Here is a 16,710-nt window from a genome sequence, read left to right on the forward strand (position 1 = left end):
CAGTTCGAGTCTCACCGGTTCAAGGTTGACTCAGCCTTTCATTCTTCCGAGGTTGGTAATATGAGGACCCAGATTATTGGGTGTAATAGGCTGACTCTAAATCACTTAGAGAGGGCTATAAAGCACTGTGAAGCGGTATGGTATATAAGTTTAAGTGCTAGTGCTAAGTGCTATAATCAGATTGTTTTGAATGTAGATTTAAAAAAAAAACCACAGACTACAAGAATGATATGGACCAAGATGTTACACAGGACTTACAAATGAAACTGGTTGATACTTTTTTTTCCCCAAAAAGTTTTTAATTTTTTAATTTTTACACTTCTTTTTACATGAGCAACGTGGTTCCAAATAATAACACTTATACATAATTATACTTTCATTTCCACCAATCTTATATAATATCATCTCATATCATTATCCATTTCATTTATCTTTAAATAAATTTCCATTTTATATTTCAATTCATTAATTCAATATTAATATCATTTCATCCAAATATAGATTCCCAGTTCTTTATCCCCTATTATTTCCGTTTTTAGCTTACTACCTATTTTATTACACATCATTCTTATCCTTAATTTTCCCTAAGCCAATTATATAATAAACAATCTATAAAAAAGCAAGATTAAAACAAAACCAATACATTTAGGATCCACATGGTATATCCCCTCAATCTATCTAATTTAATAATTCATTCCCCAACTTTAAGCATATTAACATTAAATAATCAACTGTATATTTTAATACATGTATATTTTAAGGCAGCAGTCGCCAACCGGTGGGCCGCCGCCCACTGGTGGGCTGTGAGAAAATTTTGGTGGGCCGCAGAGAAATCTCACCCCCAGAGCACCCCCATAAAGCAATTAATCCAGGCTGCGCAGAAACACAAGCCTGCACCGCCCACATGGCCTGCGGGAACCCTCCCCACCCACTCACTCCTTACCCTATAAACTTGCCTGCTAAATTGCTATTTTTCCTTTTTCCGACCATCATCTGTTCTGCTGTGCCAGGAGATTTAGATTAGCTAGGAAGCAGGAAATTGGATTTCTTGCTTTCTAGCTAGTCTTTAGATCTTCAGCTCAGCACAACCAAACCTTCCTTAGGACTGAAGGTTTGCTTGCAAGCAAATTCAGTGCAGACTCACAGCAAGCAAATTTGAGAGACTGAGCTAGTCGATGGCAGATAGACAGATCACTGAATGATTCTGTGAGCAACTCAATCTGCCTGCTTTGCCTAATTTTGGGTAAAAGTTGCTCTTTTAAAAAAAAATATATATATCAATATTTACATGCATGGTGTGTTGTGAGCTAATTTTGTGAGTTGCTTGCTAGCAAATTTTATGTGACAGACTGAGCTCTCCAATGGCAGATAGATAGATGTCTGAATGAATCTGTGATTCTGTGAGCAACTCAATCTGCCTGCTTTACCTGATTTTGGATAAAAGTTGCTCTTTTTTTTATAAAAAAATCAATATTTATATAAATATTTATAATATTTACATACAAGCCATGCCCAGCCAGTCACATGACCACCAAGCCACACCCACAAATTAGGCCACACCCACAGAACTGGTTAGTGGTCCCTGGGATCTAAAATTATGAGTTTGGTTGTCCCTGAGGTCCCAAAGGTTGGCGACCCCTGTTTTAAGATATCCCCTCCTAGAATCGCTGGAATGACTTCCTAATATATCTCATTTCATCTTGACTTTTCTTTTAATCATTAATAATCATATTTTTTTTCCTTTTCTATTTAGCCAAAATTTATATATTTTAATACATTTCCTTTTTCTTATAATCATTAATAATAATATTTTTTCTTCCTTACCACTTATCCAAAATTTGTCTATATATTTTTAATACATTTCCATTCCCCTGTTTTATTCCTCCAATATAAAGGTTCATAACAACATAATTCATATACAGATATATACATATACATATACATATACGTATACTTATACGTATACATATACATATACATATACATATATGTATATACATACATACATACATACACACACACATATATATATATATATTCTTAAGTTTTCGCGGGTACTTACATGTATGGTATTCAGCTTTGTTCGGGTATTTTCCCACGTCATTGTGGTTGTGCTTTTAAAGTTGTAGCAACGTTTCGGCAGAATCTCATCTGCCATCATCAGGCTTCTGTATTGTGTCTGTCTGTGAAAGACAACCACAATGACGTGGGAAAATACCCGAACAAAGCTGAATTATATATATATAATATATATATATATATTCCTAAAATAATTTCCAGCAAGTTTTAAACTAATTGTCAATATACATTCCCATGTGGTATCCCCCTTGTACAATCCCTAACCCTTATCTCGAAATCTCGTAGCTTTAACATTCCTTTTAATTTTGGCTAGGTTTCCCTTTTCTAAATTTCCCCAAGCTTTCTTCTTTTTTCCTTCTGGTTTTATTTTTATTTCCCTCTGCCTGTCAGCCATGTTTCTCCCCCCCATTTCAGTTCTCTTTTTTTTTGGAGTCTTTTGTATATTCCCTTCTTCTTCTTAATCTTGGGTGTCTTATCTCTTTTATTTGCTGTCTCTGTTGTCAATGTCTCTGTTTTAAATCCTTTTATGTCTTTTGACAGTGGTCCTTGTTCTTCATATTCATCAAGGCTGTTATTTTCCTCTTTTAATTTGTCCTCTCTGAGCCTTTGTTCTTCTGCGAGCTGTGACGCCATTACTTTACTCCTCATAATCTCAACCAGTCTCATTTTTTCTTTAACCATCTCTCTCACAGTTTGGAGCTGTAATATTAAATTTTATCAGTTCAAAATGTCCAGCATTTTATCTAATGCCAGATTAATGTCCAATTCTATATTTTGTTCCAAATTTAGTCTCTAATTGTATATAATTCTTTTATTTCTGGATTTTTTCTTTACCTTATATTTTCCTCTTATTTCTCGTTCGCTGCTACCACTCTTCCAAATGAGGGCTCCTTCTTTCGGCTTTTTTGGGGTTTTCAAAAAGAATATTCAAAGTCTTTTATCCGATTACATGTTGCTCACCACTTTCACTCTCCAGCACAAAACTTGTGTTCTTCCCTTCTTCAGAGCAGCCATTAAAGACTGCTGCTTCTCCCTGTCTTCTAGGAGAGTTTACCAAGCCAGGGAGGGCAGATGCAGCTCCCCTCAACCCAGCTGGCGGTCTCCCCTCTTCCCCCCATCCCTATGAGGTGGGTCAGATGGATCTGGTCCTTTAAGGACCCCTCCAACAGGATCAAAGCCACACACAATCGCAGTCTCTGATCCGTTGTCGACAAGAATGCCACCGGAAGTCTGGTTGATACTTTAATAGCTAAAAGGGACATACAAATAATAAATCAGAAGAGTGACTTAGATGTGCAGATTTCACTTCTCATCTTGGACTTATAAAAGGGATGTGTTATACTTAAAAGGAATTTCTGAGAAAAGATAAAAGGAATTTGAAAGGGGAAAATGAAAAGAACTCAGTTTTTGGAACACTATTTAAAATTTAGGAATAAACATCAAAAACCAAAAGAGAAGGAATATAAAGTTGGCTTATGTAATCAAGTTTAAAATATATATGAAGTATTTCATAGTAGATTTTAATGTTTTTTTCTTCACCAGGACTATATGATAAAGCTTTTAAGCTTTGTTTATAGATAAGATATGGGAAAGAGATTTTTTGTTGTATTTTTAGAGAAAGTGATAAACTATGGTGTTAAAATTGAAGGGAAGTGTTAAATTTGAGAAGGAGTTTCTGAGAAGAGATTAAGAGAAAATGATAGGAAATTAATTTGTGGGACACTATTTGAAGGGAATAAAGATCAAGATTTCAATATGTTGTTTCGGGTAGCTCTTAAGAGAGTTTTTCTTGGTTGAATAATAAGGCTTTAAAGATTTTTTTTTATAGATAACAAGATAAGATATAGGAAGAAAAGATTTTTTTTTGTTATATTATTAGATAAAATATAATTATTCTGGTAACTATGGATTTTTGATGATTAAAATTGAATGATAATGTTTTATTTGTTAATACCTAAAAGATAAGATATGGAATGAAGTGATCTCTGTTTGAAATGGTAGAGAAAGTGGTAAATTATTGAAATTGTACTTGTCTTGATGAAGGGGGAAGTACTTTTTAAATATATTTTTTCTTTTTTATATATATTTTCCCCTTTTACCTCCTTTGTATTTTTTTATTTTGTGTACTTTTCATATATCTGTCATGGATATCTGCCTCTTTCATGATCTAGGCTAAATTCATACCTCTTCAACATAGTCTATAATTATCTATTCTTGAATTCAAGGAAGGAAAGCAGTTCACTTTTTCAGTTTCAGTTATAGATTCACTAACTACAATATGCAGTTAAACTAAATTGTCTTCTAAATACCACAACTTTATTCCATTTTTTTTAAATTTCCAGTTTTACTTCCAGAATTAGTTTTTCTACATCTTTTTAATAAAAATGTGGTGTCACTTGCATATCTCCAATTGTTAATCTTCCAGTACTGTCATTTTTATGTTTGCTGGGTAAATTGAACAGCTGTGTCCTTTATTTTAAACCACTCTGTTTCTCCAAGTGTAGTTCTTGAAGTGGTTTCTTATATACCACAGAGATTATTATTACTATCAGTTCTACTACTATTACTATGTTTGAAAGATTCATGAATGGGAATTGGATGGTGTATCAATTTAATAAATTGTTATTATGGCATGATGTACACAGAAATCTTGTCAAGAAAATGTCCAGGCAGCCATCATAAGTCAACACTAACTGGAAGGCACACATACCCCTTGTAAGTAGTTAATGAAACTGATATATTTCCTTTTCCTGTTGCTACTTTCATTATCCATCTTATATTATTTATCTGATTTCCTGTCTTTCTGTCTTTTCTAAAACCTGCCCATTTGTTCTGTATTTCTTTCTTGGATTTTGTCTTTGAAAGATCTTAGGAAATATTTGCTTGCATAAAGAATAAATTCAATAATTCCGTTTTTGCATTTTCTGACATCCGGTTTCTTTTATTTAGGTATGTAACTGACCTCTTTCAGTCTCTTGGCAAAAAAATCTTGTCCCATATTTGTTGCTACAGAAATGTTAGCATTTTAAAGTTGCTGAAGTTAGTTAAAGGGTTGGTGGTATTTAGTTTGTGATTTGTACTTTCTTATTTAACATCTATTGCCTTTGGTATCATTTTTAGTACCACTGGATCTTGAACATGTATTCTGTCAGCAAAGGTTTCGGTTATTTAATAATCCTGTTTGTGAATGGTTTCAGCATTTTTTCCATTTTATATTTTATCATATATTTTATTTATAACAACTTTGGGTTGCCTTATAAAGTTACCTTAATTTAGCTTCATTTATTCTGTTCCATAGTTATCCTTGAGTATTCCTATGCAAGATGCAAATTTGCCTGTGATTCTTCTGATCATAAAAAAGATCTTTTATTCTAGTTTTATTATTACATTCTCCTAATTCCTGTTATTCTTGATTGAAATGCATTTCCTTGTCCTTGCTTGAAATTGTAAGTGTGTGTTCAGTCATTGCACTGTTGCCCAAGGCTTTCATCTTCCTTTTTTCCATGGCTAGCATGATAGCTTGTTCTGGAGTTTAAATTGATCTTTTCTGTTTTGAAATGTGTTCACAATGTCTCTCCTTTCTTCCCATTGACCTTCAGGTTCATTTGCTGTGTATGTTAAGCATAATTAAGATATTCCCTACATCGACTTGATGTTCTTGAGTTCATATCTTGCTACCAGGTTTACTTTAATTTTTTTAGTTCAACATGTACTTCCATAAAATCTATGTCATTGTAATATTTATCATCTGGTTATGTCTACATACATCATAACCAATACTCACATAGCTTGAAACAAGTGTCGACTATGAAAAGTTATGTTACAGGTAGTCCTCTCTTATTGATGGTAATTGTGACTGGCAACTTCATTGCTAAGCAACACGGTTGTAAAGTGTAACATCATATGATTGTATTCACTGAGGATAACCAGTTTTGCAGTTCCAGCTGCAATTGTTAAGTGAATCCTGCATGGTCATTAAGTATAATGTTGCGTAATTGCCATTTGTGGCCTCTTGCCAACTTCTCCATTCACTTTGCTTGTTGGAACTTGGCAGTGAATGGCAATCACGTGACCATGGATACTGTGACTATCATAATTACAAGCCAGTTGACAAGTGCCCGAATTGTGATCACACCACTGCACTGAGACACTGAAATGGCCACAAGTATGAGGAACACTCTTAAGTCTCACCGCAATTCATCAGTGAGCACAGTGGTTACAATGCAGTACTGCAGACTATTTCTGCTGACTGCTGGCTGCCAGCAGTTTGGCAGTTCAAGTCTCACTGGATTAAAGTTGACTCAGCCTTCCATTCTTCTGAGGTGGGTAAAATGAGGACCCAGATTGTTGGGGGCAATATGCTGACTCTTGGAGAGGGCTGTAAAGCACTGTGAAGTGGTATATAAGTCTAAGTCCTATTGTTATTACTATTCAGTGCCATTATGACTTCGTATGGTCGTTGAACAGTCATTAAATGGGGACTATCTGTATTCTACCTCTGGAATTACTATGTCTACCAAACTCAAATGTTTCTGTGATACTAGCTTCTTCCATTGCTCCAATTTTTGCATTCCAGCCACGCACACAGAGGCATTTGTGGGGTGGGCGCAGGGGTGGGATTCTACCAGTTCTCACCTATTCGCTAGAACCGGTAGTTAACATTCTAAGCAGTTCGGAGAACCGGTTGTTAGAAGAAATTACTGGCCTAATCCTGTAAGGAAGGCAGGAAGGAAACATTCTGGTGTTGCTTACAGAAACTGCCTCTCCGTTAACCCTTATTATATTCTTGGCAGGACTAGACTTCCTGTCTCAGGAACCTCTCTGGAGTTTTTTCCCCCTTCTTTGCTGGTACTTTGCTTGTGTGGAGTGACTATTCAAAGTTACAGTGGCACTGAAAAAAGTGACTTATGACCCTTTTTTACACTTACGACTGTTGCAGCATCTCCACAGTCATGAGAGGCTATGCGAGAAGATGCGTGCCTCAATGTGAGTGATGTTGAGTTGGCCACGCCCAGCCAGTAACATGACCACCAAGCTATGTCCACCCAGTCACATGACCACCAAGCCACGCCCACCACCTAAGCCATGCCCACAGAACCAGTTGTTAAAAAATTTGAATCCCACCCCTGTTGGTGTTGCATCTAGGAGATCAAAACGCCAAAAATTTTTAATGTGTGCCACATGAAATGTAGGCATATAGATAAAGGATGAGACTTCAAATGCTCACCACTTTGACACTGTTGAATTCCCATCCCAAATATCCCTGAATTAATAGCTCTATATCATTTTTTGGATGTTGCATCTGGTATTTCTTGCAATTGACCATTTAAAAAAATTCTTTCTCCTTCATGGTTATAATACATGCATATAATTTTACTGGGTGTTTACTGAGTTTTACATGTGAAATTATGCCTCGGATCATTTATCATGTAATCATCTTCTGCTTTTCCTCTGTTTATTCAGCATGGAGGGGGAAGCAATTGCAGTTATGTTCTTCTGTGGGCCTAGTTTGTGGTGGCCTTGAAAAGGCCATGACAGAAGAATAGTAGATGTGTGTATCTTTTCCTTTCCTCTTCCCTCAAAGAGGGAATAGGAAATATTAAATAATGTGATTTTTCCTTTCTTCCTCAGTGTTGCAGCTGTTTAACACTCTCTTACAGGCATCCCTTTGAAGGTTTTGAAGTCCTTCCATTCACCTTCTTAGCATAAGAAACAAAGGGATAGGATTAATAAGACATTAATGGACTCTAGAAAGAAAGGATGAACATTCTCCAAACCACTCCTTTTCTCAGTTATTTCCTGTATATTTTATAATTTTTTTAAAATCATACGTTTTCAGGGAAGATTTTAAAAGTCTCAGAATTATTCTTCTGGTCTTCAGTGGTGCATTGTGAATGATGGGGAGTTGTGAGTCAGAGAAAAACAATGGATTCAGAAAGGAAAACCTGAATAATGTGACAAAGGTGCTACTTTTTCCTGCTTCCTCTGTTTTTATATTTTCATATATTCAGTTTTATGGCATATTACTGCACATAATTTGTAACAGGTTAAAGTGTAAAGCACATATTTTTGTTTAAAGTTTAAGCCATTAGAAGATGGTACTTTATTGCAAATATCTATTCTCTGATAAGTTAAGCAACTTGGAAACTGTGATATTCGCATCAGAAGTGATTTCAGTATTGTTTCTTTTATTGCCCGAGGATCTCTATATAGGGAGCATATTTCGAAAACATATTTGTATAGGACTTGTTTAAATGGAATCTTTTTGTGCCATCTGCATTCACTGTTATATGAGGTTCTTTCTGTTGAGCTACTCCATTATTCTCGTGATTACATTTGTACACAGATTTCCCAATAATTGTTTACTGAGTCTTGTAATCAACTGTCAATCTGGAAAGAGGATGTTGCTATAATTCAGGCAGTAACATATTCCTAGAGGGACATTTGATTGGGAATTCATTGAGTAGGTCTTAGAAAAATATAAGGAAAATAGGCTATTTATAATTACTAATCATTATGGCTACTTTATTACCTCCTGTATCAGAAGTAGCATGACAGTCCAGGTGATGCCACCACTTATTTTATTTTATTTTATTTTATTTAGAATACCTAACGAGCTGTGTGAACATCCTGAACATAGTTGCTCTTTCCTGAGCGCTTCTGTAATTGGATGTGTATGTGAAAGTAGGGATGGATGATTTTTCATAACATTTGCATTTTTAAATTTTTCTTGCTCCCTCTTTTTTCATACATAATTTTCATTATGCACAGCACAGATACAGATGCATACACACAGCTACATACACGCAAACAAACAAACTTTAATATGCAAGAAGGTGTTTTTTTTTACATCTTGTTTCAAGAAGTATCAATTAGGTTGATTTCAATTAAAATGTGACATAAAGAAATCCCATATTAATTGCTAGGTAAATATGTATTTTGGCTGTTTACTTACTCTACTTATACCTGAACTTATTTTTTCTTTCACAGAATTACACTCAATATATCCCGTTATCCATATACGATCTACAAACGTGGATGGGCAGCCCCTCCATTTTTGTGTATGATTGCTCAAATGCTGGCCTTATTGTCAAGTCTTTCAAACAATTCGCCCTGCAGAGGGAACAGGAACTGGAGGTGAGTTTTTTCTTTTTCTTTTTGAGAATTAGATAGCTATGGTTCCAAACATACAGTCCAAGGTGGATACTAAAGGGAGCCTCTGATGTGATGGTGCCTTAAATATGTAGGTTTTATCTGGTGGGAACCTTGGGAGATTGCCATTTGTCATGAGATTTTAAATGTGATTAAATCAATTATATTTATTATAATTATCCTATTCAATATGCAATAACAAATAGTATTCACTAAGACAATAATAATATTGCCATTATGCTATTATGTATTATTCACTTTGCAGATACATGCCTGATGGGGAAAACATGGGCCTTGTTGCCTGTCGGGCTAAACTGCTATGTTTTGGCTTATGTGGTGGTCCTCTAAAATTTTACATATAATTTAGTAGCTTGCAGGAAGAAGGAGACTGAGAATTGCTCATGTTATATAGATTGGTGGGAAATCGCAGAAGAAGATCTAATGTTTTCTGTCTTGTTTAGAATCTGTTTCATTAAAAAAATAGATGACTGGTAACAAACCATCGAAATCCGATGCTAATTTGGAAAAAGACTTGCCATTCCAATTTAGTCTGTTTTTCCATCCAATGGTAGAGACACCTAATAAAACTGTTAATTAAATTGTAGCATTTAATAGAATCTTAGAGCTTTTCAACTAAAATGAAGAGTGTAATGGTAAAGGTCTTTATTAGTTACTTACACTATACTTTAGGACTTCCAAGTGATCTATTCCTTCCACTTTCTCTTGTAGTCAGTTATTAGTCACTAATCTAAATGCTTTGTAAGATGTACAAAGAAGAAACTTGCTTTTGTTAGTCTTAATTCTGCAGAACCGAGAAGTATCTTGGTGTTAATAAAAGAGGACAGACATTGGGTGATTTCTTAAATTTGTTGCGGCAAATGAGGCTAGTAAACAAAACCCTTTTCACGTCTGCCATGTGAAACTGAATCTGACCTGATAGGTTTAATCAACTGCAGAATTAGAAAGTTGTGTTCTTGTCTAAGATGTGTTCTTATTTTATGTTGTTCAGTTTGTTCTGCCTTTTAAACTTCATTTTAAAAGCAAACAACTAAGCATATTATATTGGAACACAGTTCTGATTAACAAAGTCATTTTTAAATTTTATTGAAGCAAGCCAACCAATAAAAACTGTTGCATTGCATAGCTGGAATGTAGAAATCATGTAAATAACCCAGTTATGCAGATAAATGCAAATTATTTTGCATTTGTGTGTACATGTATCATAGTGCTGTAAAGTAACTTTAATTGTAGCTCTGCAAAATCCTATGCCCTTAATTGTTGCAAAACCGTACTAGCGACATAGTTACTAGCAGCATAGTGCAGTTTGACATTCCAGCTGTCACACAAAATAATCTTGCTGCTGGCTGCTCATTTCTTAACCTGAGAAATTAGAATGCAAAAGACTGTATTACTTTCTAGGGTAATGCAGAGCTGTAGGCTAGAATTTCAAAAATGAATATTCCTAAAGTCAGTATTCATTACCACTCCTTTCGAAAGGTTCTCTCTGTTTCTTCTAATTGTGATCCTTACTTTTTCATCTGTCAGGGTTGCTTTGTATCCAGTGCTTGTCTCTCTGCTTCTATCCAGCATAACATCAAGTTTAATAATTTGCTCTGAAGTAAAGTTGTAGCTGAATGGAAAGGTGGCTCAGTCTGAGGTCTGACTTAGACTCAAAGACTTCAAAGAACTTCCACATCCATAATTCTTTCTGAAAGACAGAAAAAGGGTGGCTTCTGTACTATCTTACCCAAGCATCTCAATGTAAATCTCTCTTGCCTGCTGCTTTCCAGCATTAGCCATTTTAATCTTGGCAACAGGAAGACAAAAGCTGAGATACCTTGGAAACTAATGCAAAGTCATAGATTTGTTGATGAAAGATAAAGTTGCAAAGCTTGCGGGAGACCTGACAGCAACTCTAAGGCAAAATGGAGAGCTTAACCTTAATTTCATGTTTGCTGCGGTAATCACAAACTGGCTTCTTTTTAAAGATCATAAGTCATCTTAAATCTTTAAAAAAAATTAATTAGGTCATTTTCTGGGTTAATTTTGAAAATATGTTTTAGGTGCATACAGTGAACATTAAGACTTTAGGGTAACATGCTGTGAAGGTTAATCATTTTGAAATAAAAGTAAAGCATGAAAACTGTTGGTATTTGATAGACATTTCAATGTAGAAAGGCAAATGTTATGGACGAAAAAGATGGCACAATGTGAGCAGAGCAGGTGAGTGTTTAGTTTTAACCATGCTCCATACAGTTTAGGAAGAATCACGAAGAAACCTAAATTATGCAACATGGAAATTAGAGCCCTTGGTTATTTCAGGATAGACATGTTCAGGGAGTACTGAACCAGGAAACCTCACTAACAAAACAGTCCCTTGTGTAAATAGGAAGTTCTTTCCTTTTATCCTTCGTTTCCTTTGTCCATATGTAATATGTTGGTGGTGGTGATGGGAGTGGTTGGTAATAGTGGTGGTATTGAAGAAATGACAAGTTCTCTTCTTTTGGGTGTTCAGGTTCACTGCACTTTATCTGTGAAGTAAAGCGTGTGTTGAGTGTGTCAGTATTAGCTATAACTCTCTGGATAGAATACGGGTTTAGTTTAACAAGAGGCTCACTTTAGTCCTCTTAACAGCATGCATTCAGTCATTAGTTAGAATGTTTTTCCTCCAATCCTTGACTCACCTATCACCCGCCCACAAACACACAAATCTCTCAAAAATATTCAGTGACCCAGTTATTCTGATTAACATGCCATAGTCTGTTGCAGGACATTATCTCTCACTCTTACCTGTATGTAAAGATTGCGTAGATTTCGGATAGAAATGTATCGACCTGTATGTGGGGCCAATATTTATGTTATCTTTTCTTACTGCAGGGAATCTGGTTTTTACTCAGAAATCTCCCAGCAATTGACATGATTCAGATGTCTGGCCATAGATCAGACCATAAGTCTACTTCCAAAAGGCTATTGTTCATCATTCATGTGGTTATGCAATTGGATTTATCCTCTTCCTTCATCTCGGGCTCCCTATCTCCATTCAGAGAGTAGCTTGAAATATCTGGCCAGTTTCTACAGGATTTATTCTAAATGTACAATGCAAATTATACAAATGGAGGGGAGCCAAGAGCAATCCTAGCAAAACTTTTTCTTTGAAGGAGGGAGAAGAGAGAGAGGGAGAAGGGAGAGGGAGAGATGTAAGCAAGCAAGCAGTGAATATTTAGACATTGCCTGGGTTTTGACCAGCAGATGTTCCAACATTCTGCCTACTGAAATAGATGGAACATCATATCTCCATCTAGTTATAATGATACTTCTAAATTTATGGCCCTCGCTATATAGAATTACTATTCTGTCCCATATTAACAAAGGCTCTGAAAATGTATGAGCTGGGAAGAGCTTTTGGTAACTTTTTATCAAGGTATAATGACTTTCTTCAAGAGCTTCATAAGTATTTCTGGGGATTCACTGGCTAAGACATGTGGTTTTCAAATCTGTTATGTATTTATTTTTCATAGGAGATGTTATTCAACCTGATAAAACACATACAGCATTTACTATTTTACAATGTAGTAAGGATTAAACTATTAGTATTTTAAGTTTACAAATACATAATATCAACATTAAAAATATGTAGATAAACATATATATGTTTAGTGAACATAGATTTAATCTTGGGACTATTTTAAATAAAGAAATGCCATTTGTATGCCAGTAGACTTAATGACATGGACAATTGTTCAGACATTTGCTTGAATAAATAGCGGATAGTAAAACTTTGAATCTGTTCAGAGTTAATATCGTGGAAAACTTATTTGGGTAAATATAATCTGAATATTAAAAGAATCAAATTGCTACTATTTAGAAATTTAGGAAAATATATGGTATCTATTCGATGATATTCAAATTGTATTTTCTGTCCTTGGTATCTAATAGGTTTGACTTACTAGATTATTATCTATATATAACAATAGTAATATGATTAGATTTTGCTTCTACTATTCACTAACCAGTGAACTAAGCTGCCATAGAGTTTTGTGCAATTCAGGATTGATTGTCTGTTTTCAAGGTCTTTTCAAGGTCTTCAAGTCATGTTCAAGTTTTATTCAACTCTTGATGGCCTACACAAATGTAGCCATGCTCTTTTTTTTTGATAGGGTACAGAGGTATCTTTGATTGCCTTCTCTCCAGATTTTTTTGAGGAGGGGAATAAAGAGAGAGAGAGAGTATTAGATAGATTGCTTTTGAAGACAAGGCCTACATTATCACCCAGATTTATAATAATGAGAACTAACTCTCATTAGCTTTCTAGATCAGTCAAAATTGGCAAGGTTATCCTACTCTAATATTTTCTTATGTGTGAGCCTCACTTTCTGAATTCAAAAGAGGTGCATTTAATTTTTAGCAGTGTTGGACGATCAACTGCCATGTATATTGATCTTGATATGTTAAAGCAAGAGTTTTGAGAAACAGTTTTCAAAATAAAAGCTATGATTCATTCCATATTATATTATGGGTATGAATTCAGACAACATGTGTGCTTCTTGAATATAGTATCAGCACTATGGAAAGAAGTTCCTCCTCCACAGTGCTGATTGGGAGTGTTTCTTAAGTCTTTAAATCTCACTGGAAATACCTCAGTTAGGAAGAAGTCTTCCTCGGCATGAATAATGTTCTTTTGGGACATAAAAGTGCAGAAATGCCAAGTCAGTGTTCTATAAATGTTAACTGCCAATTCAGCTGTATTTATATTCTATGATGATTTTTCCTTCCCTAAAGATGAAAAGTGAAAGCACCTTTTTCTTACTCCATTACTAGTACTTTTTCTAATCACTGAGAAGGAATTTCATGATTTTTTTCTTGATTTTACAGAATCCCAATTAATATTTCAAAGCTCTGTAAAAGGCTCAGCAATACACTGATCATAAATAAAAGGTTCATGGCAAGCAGTGGCGTGCAAACATTTCAGGTACTTTTAGAAAATATTGTCAACAAAATAGTGAGGCAATGTTTCAAGAAACCTGAAAGCTCAGTGTATCCTGTTTGTACCCAAATATAAGAAGTGTATTTTCATGAGCCAGGAGGCATTTCTCTTGAACTGAAGATAGGATTCAGAACTACCAGTATTTCTGAAAATATAACACCTCAGTTTACTCACACTAAGTAGCTACTTAAAAAAAAGAAAAAATTCTTATAATCAAAGAGGTTATAAGGCAGCAGGTATAGTACTTTATAAACAGCAAATCAGTTTCACAGCCAAATTTGTTTTTCCTCACCCATTTTAAGTTTTGACCAAATAGAGAAAATGAACTATAGGGCAGTAATTTTGAGAGTAGAGTTAAAGGAATAAGTACTTTGTTTCTTGACCCTGAGGTAGGTGTAGGGATGTCAGTCTGTGGATCATCTTACGATCATAATTGAACACAACATTTCTGTTGCTAAGTAAAACATTTGTTAAATGAGTTGGCCCCATTTTATGACCTTTCTTGCCACAGTTGAATCACTGTAATTATTAAATTAGTCAAACAGTTGTTAAGTAAATCTGGATTCCCCATTGACTTTGCTTGTCAGAAGGTCACAAAAGGGGATCACATGACCCTGGGACACAGCAACCATCATAAAAATGAGTCAATTTCCAAGCATCTGAATTTTGATCACATGATCATGGAGAGTCATAAGTGTGAAAACTGGACATGTCACTTTTGTTAGTGCCATGTAACTTTGAACGGTCACTAATTGAACTGCTGTAAGTCGAGGACTACCTCTATAGCCAAAATACAGTCCCCTCTTTTCCTCTTCTAATGCAATAAGACTTTACTTTGGGATCAACTAACTCCAGAGATTTATATAAGGATGAATTTAATGGAATCATTAGAGCTCTCTGAGCTTGGTTATTTGTTTGCAAACATTTTGCTACCAGACTAAATAACATCTTCAGTGCCTGAAAGGAGTGGGATTTGTTTTCACTTTATGTACAGTAGCTTCCTCTGTTGTTGGGAATGCTGTTTTCTCTTTGACAGTTCCTTGATTGGGTTGTTGTTTACTGCTTGTCTGCCTGAGTTGGTAGTTCCTGGATTGTGGCATTGTTTACTGCTTGCTTTATTTTTGTCTGATGTTAATTCTGGTGCTGATTGCTGTTGAGAAAGTGTTTTGGTCTTTTTATTTGCTTTTAAAAAAATTATTGTCTCTTTTGAATGGTGTGTAAAGGCTATGTATCTCTATGTGTCAGTTGATGGCTGATTTGTCTGAGTGCCGAGCTTCTAGGAATCCCCAACCATTTTGGATTGAACTTGGTCTTGGTTGCTCACCGTTTCCCAGTTGAGACTATGGTTGAGTCTGCACAATTGTAAAATTAAGAAGTTTTCATTATGTCTTCTGACTGTTAGTTGGCATTCTTGGCTATGTTCTGCTAATATTCTGCCTCTCTGTCTAAATATGCAGTATTTTAGGATACATTTTAGTTGCAGGAACAATTATTTCAGAGGGTGGCCATCATTTCTCAAAACTAAAAATTATATTAAAGGAGAACAAGCAGCTATTATGGTTCCTCTATATTAAAAGGAAAGATAGAATTATTTTGCTTATGCATGCCAAGAAAAGTGCTTAGCAGCATTTGGATTGAAAGGATAATAGAGATAACAAGAAATAAAAGTAGACTGGAACATGCACTGGGACTTTATGCTGAATGTTGAGAGTTTTGCTTTTTAGCAAGTCATTGGAAAAATTTGTTTTTCATTTGTTTACTTAGCAAAAGCATATATTTCTCTTATCTTTGGAAAATATGTTGCTGAATGTGATTAAATATGGTATGTAAAGGAAATAATGGATATGTGAGAATAGATGGGATGCCTAGTGAATATTTCAGCAATGAATACGGAATAAGACAAGGATAGGTGATATTCCCTTGGCTGTTTAATGTATTGATGGATAAATGCATAAGAAATACTTTTGGTGATACTGAAGCTATGTTGGTCAGCCTTATTGTATGTTACTTTAGCATGCAGACAGTTATCAGCCCTTCAAGATGATCCCTCTTAGGAAACCAGTCATATATGCTAATGCTACTTTTTATAAGGTTATATTAACAGAATCTTGCAAGACTGAATGTATTTCCCCTTCATTCCCTTTACGACAGTGTTGTGTTGTTGACTGAGAAGCCAAATGATTTGCAGCCAGTGTTAGATAGACTGTAATGCACTGAGAATACAGATCTGAAAATTAATGCATCAGAAACTAAGGTAATGATATTTAACATGGAAAATGGAGTGAACAATTGGAAAATGCTGAAAAAGTAAAGCAAGCAAATGAATATGTGTACCTTGGTAGAATGTCTATTAATCAGGGGAAAGCGAATGGAGACATTTTGAGACATACAGTTTGTGGGAGAAAGGCAGTTGGTAGTGTATAGTTTGTTGTGAGAATTGAATGTTTCAGTGGTGGGTTTCAAAGTGGTTTACCACCGGTTCAGTGGGCATGGCT

General features: G+C 35.1%; 1 protein-coding gene across 3 annotated transcripts in view; it reads left to right on the forward strand.

Annotated features, from left to right (window-relative positions):
- Positions 1-16,710, forward strand: part of RPTOR (regulatory associated protein of MTOR complex 1) — a 409,502-nt gene that overhangs the window by 138,036 nt on the left and 254,756 nt on the right. For all 3 annotated transcript variants that reach the window (XM_026667263.2, XM_026667262.2, XM_087955978.1), the window contains one exon: positions 9,070-9,216. In XM_026667263.2, coding sequence (XP_026523048.1) covers positions 9,070-9,216 — 147 coding nt within the window. The remainder of the gene's footprint in view (positions 1-9,069; positions 9,217-16,710) is intronic.

The sequence above is a fragment of the Notechis scutatus genome, chromosome 2 (assembly GCF_049901735.1).
Source record: "Notechis scutatus isolate UNSWTSFEM ecotype Mainland chromosome 2, rNotScu1.2, whole genome shotgun sequence".
Classification (NCBI taxonomy): domain Eukaryota; kingdom Metazoa; phylum Chordata; class Lepidosauria; order Squamata; family Elapidae; genus Notechis; species Notechis scutatus.